Source organism: Hirsutella rhossiliensis, assembly GCF_020360975.1.
Source record: "Hirsutella rhossiliensis strain HR02 chromosome Unknown scaffold00024, whole genome shotgun sequence".
Taxonomy (NCBI): Eukaryota; Fungi; Ascomycota; class Sordariomycetes; order Hypocreales; family Ophiocordycipitaceae; genus Hirsutella; species Hirsutella rhossiliensis.
This window is the reverse complement of record NW_025408690.1, coordinates 19,284-29,039: the sequence shown is the minus strand read 5'-3', so window position 1 is coordinate 29,039 and position 9,756 is coordinate 19,284. Positions and strand designations below refer to the sequence as shown.

At 60.9% G+C, this 9,756-nt stretch overlaps 3 protein-coding genes across 3 annotated transcripts; 1 reads left to right on the top strand and 2 right to left on the bottom strand.

Moving 5' to 3' along the window:
• Positions 1-76: 76 nt before the first annotated feature.
• HRG_11858 (uncharacterized protein) lies at positions 77-628 on the bottom strand (the record flags this gene model as incomplete). The annotated part of the gene is made up of 1 exon (XM_044870328.1): positions 77-628. The coding sequence occupies one exon, from the start codon at positions 626-628 to the stop codon at positions 77-79; it is 552 nt and encodes a 183-aa protein (XP_044714572.1).
• Positions 629-1,696: 1,068 nt separating this feature from the next.
• HRG_11857 (uncharacterized protein) lies at positions 1,697-2,895 on the top strand (the record flags this gene model as incomplete). The annotated part of the gene is made up of 4 exons (XM_044870327.1): positions 1,697-1,816; positions 1,863-2,161; positions 2,227-2,264; positions 2,345-2,895. The coding sequence occupies 4 exons, from the start codon at positions 1,697-1,699 to the stop codon at positions 2,893-2,895; spliced, it is 1,008 nt and encodes a 335-aa protein (XP_044714571.1).
• A 574-nt stretch (positions 2,896-3,469) lies between these two features.
• HRG_11856 (PIF1 protein) lies at positions 3,470-7,973 on the bottom strand (the record flags this gene model as incomplete). The annotated part of the gene is made up of 13 exons (XM_044870326.1): positions 3,470-3,587; positions 3,658-4,188; positions 4,345-4,837; positions 4,891-5,286; positions 5,378-5,439; positions 5,505-5,602; positions 5,797-5,961; positions 6,051-6,296; positions 6,428-6,565; positions 6,648-6,732; positions 6,840-7,304; positions 7,749-7,753; positions 7,812-7,973. The coding sequence occupies 13 exons, from the start codon at positions 7,971-7,973 to the stop codon at positions 3,470-3,472; spliced, it is 2,964 nt and encodes a 987-aa protein (XP_044714570.1).
• Positions 7,974-9,756: the final 1,783 nt, after the last annotated feature.

Here is a 9,756-nt window from a genome sequence, read left to right as displayed (position 1 = left end):
GATCTCGGCCCTGCTGGCCGGCCGGGACTGGATGGCTCGCGGCGAGTGCTGGCTTCCGATCGAGACTACGGCCGAGCTAGTCCCGCTTGACGGCGGCGAAGGGCCGGCGGCCCTCCAAGTCGGTTGTGGCCGAATATCCCGCGGAACGTCCGAACTTCTCGTCGGCGGCGGCGAGGCCCGGCGGCCTCCACCGTCGGCAGAGGCCGGATTTCCCTCGGTGCGCGCTGGCTTTTCCTGAGGCCGAGACGGCGCTAGGCCCGCCTTGCGGCAGCCGGCGCCCTGCCGCCGTCGGTGTCGACAGAGCCTGGATATCCCGCGGCGCGTCCGAACTTCTCGTCGGCGGCGAAGGGCCGGCGGCCCTCCATGTCGGCTGTGGCCGAATGTCCCGCGGAACGTCCGAACTTCTCGTCGGCGGCGGCGAAGGACCGGCGGCCTCTACTGTCGGCAGAGGCCGGATTTCTCTTGGTGCGCGCTGGCTTTTCCTGAGGCCGAGACGGCGCTGGGCACGCCTTGCGGCAGCCAGTGCCCTGCCGCCCTCGGTGTCGGCGGCAGCCAAGTTGCCGCCGCGCTTGGTGTCGGCCGAGGCTGGATATCCCGCGGCATGACTCGGCCTGCGCTGATCCTCCATCTCCTAGTCCTGGCGGTCTTCCCCGCCCTCGCCTCGGAGGCGCCTCCCTTGACGCCTCTTCTTGCTCTCTCCGAGGGGCGCCGCTAGCAAGTGCCGGCGCTGCTGTGGTCGGCTGGAACTCTGGTCCTGTGTACGGCGCTGCGCAGGCTTCTGGCGCCGGGCTTGCCCCGTCCCCCGCTCCGGACTGGTCCCTTCCGTTGGCTGGCTTCATTGCGACACCGGTCTACCAAAGCCCCCACGGACGTCTTGTCTTCCTCTTTTGCACCTGCCCTCTTTGGCCCTGCCTACTTATGGTGCCACTAGGCCCCTGGCGTAAATCCTCGTAAGTGTAATAACAGCGTATAAATCCTTGCCTCGATTATTCGCCCTGCACTTATCTTGCTGACTGGCACCCTCTTGCGCATATAGGATCCTCTACAAAAGTCTATATATCTTACTCGTAGCTCTCTACTATATCTATATGCGTGCTGCTGCTCTTTGCATTATACCGGCGCCGCCTTTCTATTAAGCCCGCCCGCCATTGCCTGCTGCTATATGCGATAGGCTAGACGGCCTCGGCCGATCCTTATATGTACGTCGCCGCGACGGCTTCTTCTTGCCTATGCTTTGCATGCTACGCTTTTCCTTCTTGTCATCCAGCTCTTATCAGTCAAAGCTTCCGTATGCCCCTAGACACTTGCCCGCTGAAGTTTAAAACCATGTCTTACACGTGTTGCGAATAGGGCTGCCTGCTTCTCCTCAAATATAGCTTCGCGCGTCCTGCTTGTCTTAAAAACTCTCAACATCTTACTAGACCGCCTTTTAAAGTTCTCCCTTCTCTTATTGCACTCTCCTCTATACGCATCTTATAACCCTCTTTTACAAAGGCTCCTTATATAACCTACCACTAACGCCATGTTGCGTCTTTGTTTAGAATCCTTTGACTTCTCTTACACACCATCGCCACTGGCCCTTCTCTTTTACACTAAACTCGTAAGACGGTATATAGGTAGGAGCACTCCTGCCTATCTTTCTCGCCTTTTTTAGCTTTGCCCCAGCAACGTTGTCCTTTTCCTACACGGCCGAGCCATGTCTTCGTCTCCGTCGGCGGACAGCTCTGCCCCGCACCTCCGCAAGCCCCTTGGCTCTAGCAAGGGCGCGGGCAGCGATATGTCCATGATGTTCTTCGCCCAGCCCGACTGCCCCGAGGTTCGCCCACCACGACGAGCACCGCATTAGGGGCCTCAACGCTGAGGCTATCGCCCGCGTCCTCCTGCCGGTGCCCTCGTGGCTGCTCGAGGCCGACTACGCACCCCTCCGGGCCGAGGGCGACGACCTGGGCCCCTCTCTCTTCTTTAGCCTAAACCTCTCTATCTACGGCCAGCCAATCGTCGACACGGACTGGTCCGAGCAATGGTTCTTTATGAGCGGCCGCGTTCACCCCTACGCCCTCGCCTGGGAGGTGGAGCGCCGCGACGGTCTTGAGGCCGGCCCAGACGATACCGTCCTCTACACAGTGCCCGCCCTTATCGTCCGCGACCAAGGCTACCAGCCGTGCGCCCCCCCTTCTTTTTTTTTTTTTGCCCCTTCACCGGCCGCCTCGCTGACTTCTCTCCTAGCGTCCTCCACGCTCCTTGGCCTCTGGCGGCCAGTTCCCGTCTACGCCTCCTGTTGTCTCCTTCCATGGCGTCATCGCCGGGCCTGGCCTTGACCTCCTGCGTGGAGACTTCCTGCCAGGTCTCGGGCCCGACCAGCTCCGCTGCTGCGGCTTCGTCCGGCTCACTACCTACATCACCCCTGGCCTGCCGGACCGGATTCCCTTTAAGGGCTACCACCCCTTCCAGGTCTTTGTTATCTTTCCCATCTATGCTAACCCTTGGGCCGTGCTATGCAAGAAAATTGCTGAAAGGCCTAACTCTTCCTTCCTGCCCGGCGTCCCCTTTACCTGCACTGGAAAGGTCGTCGGCCTTCTCGACCACCGTCTTATGCTCTGCCCCCCGGGCTCAGAGCGCGATTACGTCTTTATCGTCGTCCCGGACAGCTGGAACTTTGTCGACAGGCCCTCGGCGGCCGCCTCCGCCTCGGCTTCCCCCCTTGCTACGCCCCTTAAACGTCAGACCCTATCCGCCTCCTCTACCTTTGATTCCGTCCGCGCCGCCTTGTACTCCGTTGCTGCGCCGGCCTCGGCTGCGTCGGCTCCCCTTCCTTGGCCTCGGCCCCGACCGCCCTCGACCCCGTCACACCACCGCCTAAGCGCTCCCACCCGGCCCTTGCCGATACGCCCATGAAGAGGGCGCGCTTGCTGCAGCAGAATTCGCCGCCTTCCTCGTCTTCGGACACCGTCAGCTCCGCCGCCCCTCCTCCTCTCCCCGCCGGCCGCTTCTTCGTCTCGACCGAGCGGCGTCCCGCCGTTCCCGCTCCGGCAGCCAGCCGGGTTCCCCTCTTGACTCTATTGTCGCGAGCACCTCCGACCCGCCCGCTCGACCTATCCGCTATCGCATGCAGAAATGAGCTGCCTACTATAAACCTATCGCTCTCTTACGCCTCTTGCCTTTACTAAAATAAACCGTTCTCCCTCTCGAGATGCTATTCCTAACGAAACTTATCGCTGCAAAATTACCATTACTCTACACATTACAACGTTTATCTCTTTTTGAAACAACAACTTTAGCTTGCGACCTATTTCTTACGATAGTGCCTGCCTCTATTTGTTCTCCGTGACCTTGTTTATGTCCTGCGCGTTATGCCTTGTCCCTACTTTCCTTCCCTCCTCTCCCTAGCTCCTAGCTTGCCTTTGGCTTGCATCCTTCTTGTGCACCTCCAGTCCTCCTCTTTGGTGTTGCCTGCTGCAGTACGCCACCGTCAGGCATCGGCTGCACCTCCTCGCCCCGCCATCTCTCCACAAACCCGCAGACCTTCCTCTGTGCTCTGCGCATCCTGCCCTTGCATTTGCGTCGCGCCCTTGTTTCCGCCCGCCTGCCTGCCTCTGCCATCGTGTCCTGCCCTCCTGGGTGTTGTGGTTCACGACGACCGGCATCCCGGCCACGAACATGAAGACGGCCGGCACGGGGATCGCGCTATCGTCGCCTTGATTGAGTACCATGATCGCTTCTTCCTCGGTCGGCAGGCCCTCCTTCCACTTGTGCTCGGAGATGAAGATGCGCATCGTCGACCGCTGCTGGACCCGGAACGCCAAGCTTGCCTCCATGTTTAGGTTCCACCGATTCCTGTTCAGCGGCGTCACCACGGTGATGCCAGTCTCCCAGGATCCGCCTGCCCTCGCGGTAGCACCTTGAGTTGAGGTCCAGATCCGTGCGGTCCTGCACCCTGCCGGATCCGCTTCAGCAGCCTGCAATTCCGGATCACCGGCGGCGCGCATTTGCTCGTTCAACATGACGACCGTCGTGAATCTCTTCCACAGCGCGTGCGCTTTGTCGTGCTGGTGCCGCTGCTCGGCCTTGAACGAGTTGTCTACGTCCCACGAGATGGCCGCGCTCGGCAGGACGATCGACCTCTCTTGGACCGGCCGGAACTGCTGAAAGTCTCCGCAGAAGAGGACGATGGGGATCCCCGAAATCTTTCTGCGATCCGCGAAGCCGACAGAGTCGCTCGTTTATGGCGTGCAGCGTCCGCGCTCCGAGCATGCTCACCTCGTCGATGACAAGCACGTCCTTCTCCTGCCAGTCCATCCGAGACTGGCCGTGGATGAACCGCTCCGCCCGTTTTGTCAGCCGCACCCCGTCAAGGTCCTTGGCTGTGTTCGCGCCGCCCGCCCCTTGGTCTTTAGTGAACCCGCAGGCGGGTGGATCGTGATGCCGTTGATCTGCGCCGCGGCAGTCCCTGACGTCGCCGTGATCAGCAGACGATTCGAAAGGCTCTTCCCACTGAACAGCTCGACGAGTGCCCCAATGATCCGCGACTTGCCGGTGCCCCCCTCGCCGCCGACGAACTGGCAGAGCTGGCCGGCATCGCCCCTATTCGTTTGTCGCATCAAATCGAGCTGGCGGCATATTATTAGGAAAGCGATCGACTGCCTCTTGTTCAGCGTTAGCCGTGTTGACAACTCCTTGCCCGCCGCGAAGAAGGAGGTCGATGGGCCAAGCTGGACGCGCATTCCCGCTTCTGCGTCGCTAGCCGTCTCGTCGGAGTCGGCTGTCGTCATTTCGACGTCGTCCTCCCCGAAGCCGGTCATCACCCTCCGCAACGCAGCTCGGCGATCGCTTTCCCGGACTGCGACTGTGGTTTGTACGCCTTGGATCATTCTCTCCCTTTCCTCGACGCACTTATCTGCTGCGACTTGATAGCCTTGACCTGATCCTGCGGCGGTAGTGCGGCCCCGGAAAATACCCGCCCTGGCATGCTTATGCACCTCAACCCTTGTTCGGGAATCGCGATGGCCTCGAGCTCGGCCGTTGAGCAGAGCGCCGATTGCTGGAATCGACAGAGCTGCCGCATCATTGCCATGAGCTCCGGCGACTTGGCCGTCACCTGATTCGTGCCCACTGCGCCTCGGACGACGTCGATCAGGCGCGTTGCGTCTCCGATGTTGTTGGACCGATACGTCGCTGCAAATTCTGCGCCCGCCTCGCCTGTCTCGCCCTCCTCGACGTGGGCGACCGTGGAATCGCCATCGCCGGATGAGGCCGCCCATTGCTTGGCGTCGCGCTTTGCGTCTTCGGCTGATCGTCGAAGCAGCTGCACGTTGTCGACGAGACATGATATTCTCGGGGCCAGCGCCTCGCGCCCGCTCCCAGATGCTATTGATCTCACCTGTTTCTTCGCACAGAAAGGACTCCCACGGCACAAATAGCGCAAGATGCTGCACGGCTGCCCTTTAAGGGAGGGGGAGGTTAGCCACTCTGATGATGCCTGCCGGCAGGGCGGTTGCTATACACACCTCCGGTGGCACGACTCCTCGTCGTCGTTGTGGCCGAAGTCCTTGCTCAGGTAGCCATCGAGGCAGACGGTAGCATGCTTGCCCGGCCGCCTGAGCACCTGGACCCAGCGTCTCCTGGCGCCCATCCATCCTCGAAGGGCACCTCCCCAGGCCGCACAGCTCTCATCCTTACTGGTGCGTTTTAGTCTAACGAGCGATATGTAGTCGTATAAGCATAGCCCTCGCAGGAGCTCTCCCGGTGCTGGTACGCCTCAACGTGGGAGATCCTCAGGCCTGCTTCTTCGACAACGACCGACTCATCCAGAGTATCATCTATGGCCGCCGCGCCACTTGCTCGTCGGAGATACGGCCACCGTCGAAAGACTTCCCAGTACAGCAGAGATGTGTTCAGGTACGCCCAGGCGCTGCTGTTGGTGAACTCGGCCGGATATCCAAGAAGATGAGCGACGACCTCGACCTGAGATAGCGGACGCTCCGTGAACACACGATTCGCCACCCTCATCAAGAACTGTCGCGTCCTGTTCCCTTGGCGGCGTCATCGCCAACAGCACCTCCACCGTCGTCCTGTCCTCCGTTGGCCGTGCCGTCACCCGTTGAGGCGGCCAGGAGATCGGCCGCGGCCGCCACACGCTTCCACACCGGGTCCTCCACCTTCGTCGCGTAGTTCGTGACATAATACATAAGGGCCATGGTCTTGCGCTGCGTCGCAATGAAGGAAATGTCGTGGTTGTGCCGGAGCCCAACAGCGATAGCCTTGTTCCATCGATTGACCATGCTGTGAGTCCTCCGGATCTGCAACACCCCGTCTGCCGTGATGGCGGTCTTGTCGACCAACCTCCATGGAGACTTAAACCGGCATGGATTCCTTTCCGCGCTCCTTTGCCCAAGGAATACTTGACACAGGTCGGGCTATGCGTGTGAACCTGTGTAGCGCCGGCACAGAAGTTGGCCTCCTCGTCAAATGCGGCCGAAAACTGCTCGGTGTTGTCCAGCAGGGAGGAAATATCGGACGTCACAGATCGCTCCGCTTGCACGGCGCAGAACCCTTCCTGATCCAGATCCTATCTTGCACGTCAGCCTGGCCCCGTTTGTCCATCGGACGAGCAATTCAGGTTCTCAGTGACACGTCTTAGCTATTCTTACCTCGGAGAAGACACTATCGACGTATCGTATGATTCGCTCGCGATACGCCGCCTGATCCTCCCCGTGGATGTCGGCAAGCATCGAGCTGAGATGCGCGTTTCCGTGCAACCAGAGCAAGCCGTGAACATGAAGCGCCCTCGTTCGTTGGTCTCCACAGCGCCATAGTACTTGCCGATGCGCCCGAATACCGACTCTTCTCCGACCTTCACGTAATGATCGAAGAACAGCTTCATCTCCCGGTGGAAGAATACGGCGGCGCTCATCGGATCGGACATGGCCAGCCTTGTCCGCTTGTACGCACTCCCAAGGCCTTCTAGGAACTCCTCGGCCGCGCCGGGATCGCGTGTCCGATATGCCGCCAGTCGCAGCTTCACCGGGTTCGTAATGTCGTTTGGGTTGATGGTGAACCAGATGGCCGGAACGCCGTAGCCAACGATGAGCGACTGGATTTTCCGCCGCATATTGAGCCGAACCTCTCTCGACATGGGTTGCCGGTGGCCGTACAGCGAGAGGCTCCTGAGAAGCTCCTTCACGCCCTCATCGGTCGTCTTGCCCGAGCTCTCCAACTCGACCCTCGCCGCCGCTAACCTTTGCGCGGTCATCGAGCGGGCAACGCGCTCGACCTTGCCGAAGTCCTTCCTCGCCACACTCAGCATGCTGACGCGGCGGTTCCTCGACCGCACCCCCATGTTGAAGACGAGAAATGCAAATATGTGGTGCAACGCAAACCGGCCACCATGGCGCCGGAGCACGATGTCGGCCCAAATCCGGAGGTTCAAGCTTCGGGAGGATACGATGTCTCCCGCTGCCGCCCCTGCCTCAGCAGCTCTACCGGTGCCTCGCAAGTTGGTAAGGGCCTTCCCGCCTCGGCTATGGCCTCTTCGGCCAGCCTTGGTCCCCAACGCCAAATGGGAACAGGGTCGGGAACGTTCTGGCGAAGAAGGACGTCTCAAAGGAGTCGGCAAACTCATCCCCGCGAGACTCGAATGTATGGCTCACTGCCATCGTCGCCACGCCCTCGACCCCACCGAGGATCCGACCCACGTTCTCGGGCCCGCGCGGCCGTCGTCGGCACCTGCGCCAACAGCGTCACAGGCAAACCGCAGCTTCTCGACATCCGCCACGTCTGGCGGTCCGTCCAGCAAACATGCCGGAAGACGTCACCTCGTTGATTGGTCGAACGTTCTGATCGGGGCTAGCACCAACTCCATCACGACCCGCGCCTTCTTCGTTGGGCCCGTGCCCTTCAGCCTCGCCTCCCGTTTCCTGCCTTTGGTTGAGCAGAGCGAAGAGTTCCTCGATCTCCACCGACCCCTCGTCGTCCATGGCGCGCTCCGTGGGCGGCACAACGTGCGCCGTCCGCGTTTTCTCCCATGCGGACGGCTCGTTCCGCTCCATGCGATCATACACCAAGGCCGGCACCCCGTCTATCGGGTCTCCCAACTCTCCATCTCCGCCACGTCGATCTCGATCTCGGCGTAGTGGGGGTTGCTCCTCTTCAGCCAAACAAGAGCCCTCTCGACGACCCGCCGCCTCACCGACAAGAGACTCGACAGGTCGCTCGGTGCCGGCTTCTCCACGCCCTGCCACGAAACGTGGATCTCGTCCAGTGCTTGCAAAAGGGGGTGCGGGAGCACCTTGGTCGCCAGCTCCTGCACGTTGTTGGGAAACACTGTGATGTGGCCCTTGACGTGCCTCGGATACCTCACGGCCTGCCTCTGCCCGCCCGGAATGCTATATCTCGTGACAAACCCATAGCAGGAGTTGAGCGAGACGAGCTTCTCTTCGACCAGCGTGAGTCCCTTGAGCTCGTCAGGGAACATGTGCTCACAGCCAAGGCGAGTGTGAAGATGGACCGCCGGCGACAGACTCCCGCGCGCCAGGCATCGGGCACACTCCGCACACACCGACACGGGCTCGCCTTCGGGAAAGCAGCTCCGGCATGAAAATGGTGAGCGGCCGCCCTCTGGCACGCAGCTTGACAGCCATTGATCCCATCTGATCTCCTCAGCTCTTTTCTCGTACGCTTGCGGTAGCACATCATGCAGGTCCGTATCGGCAACGTGCTCGCATCGTGGAACGCCTGATAAAAATCCCGCACCGTCGACACCTTCCTGTCGTGCGGTATTGGCGTACACCACGTCTGATCGTTAGACAGCCTCTCCTTCATGGCGAAGTCTTCCTCCAAAAAACGCAGCACACTCGCCAGGTCTTCGGCCCGCAGCTCCCGACTCCTCTGCCTTCCGATTCCACTCCGAATCTGTTTTCTCGGGCGCTCGTCCGGACCAGGAAGACGTTTTCTCTTCTCCCGCCTCCGGGGCCGCCTCCGGGGCCGCCTCCGATCCATGATTTCTCTCCGTGGCTGATTCGCTTCTTCGCAAGCCGTCGGATGCGGCAGCTTTGGCGACGACTGCCCGACTACGTGCGCATCCCCTGACACGCCATCCGGCCCTTTGCACTGGACAGGCACCGGGCCGTGCTGGCGAACGTTTTCCACGCCGAACCTTGACCTCAGTCCTTGCCCTTTCCAGCACTCTCCTCGTTCTTGCTGCCGATCAAACTGCACGGGCTCCCCAGCCGCCACCCGCGATGAGCCGCCCACCTCCCTTTGCTGCAGCCTCCGCCCGCTCAGCGAAGCGTCCGCTGGCTCTGCCGCGGCGTCGCCCACCCCCACAGGAGACGGCCCCGGATGCTGCGCCGTACCTGCTGCGTTGGAGACACCCCTGCGGCCTGGTACTCCTTTACCCGCCAACTCCGTCCCCGACGGCGCTTGGGCAAACCAGACGCAATCGCTGCTGCTAATTGCCCGTTTTCTCTTAAGTTGTCGAATACCGGTTCCCTAGGCTGGATGGATCGAAGCTTCGGTACCTCCTTCGAATGAACACTCGGGACATCGCCCGCCGCCGCCGTAACACGTTGCTCCTCATCTTCAGGATCTCCTCCTGAGGCAGAAAGTGCCGATGAGGAGCGGACGATCAGAGTCCGCTACCCCATATCTCCACGTTCCCTAGGCAACAGGGGCCTCGGAAGCTGACCCGGTGACTGATGTTGCGCGGAACTTCCGCTGCTAACCATATTATGGAACTTCCGTGCTCTGTTTGACCGCAAA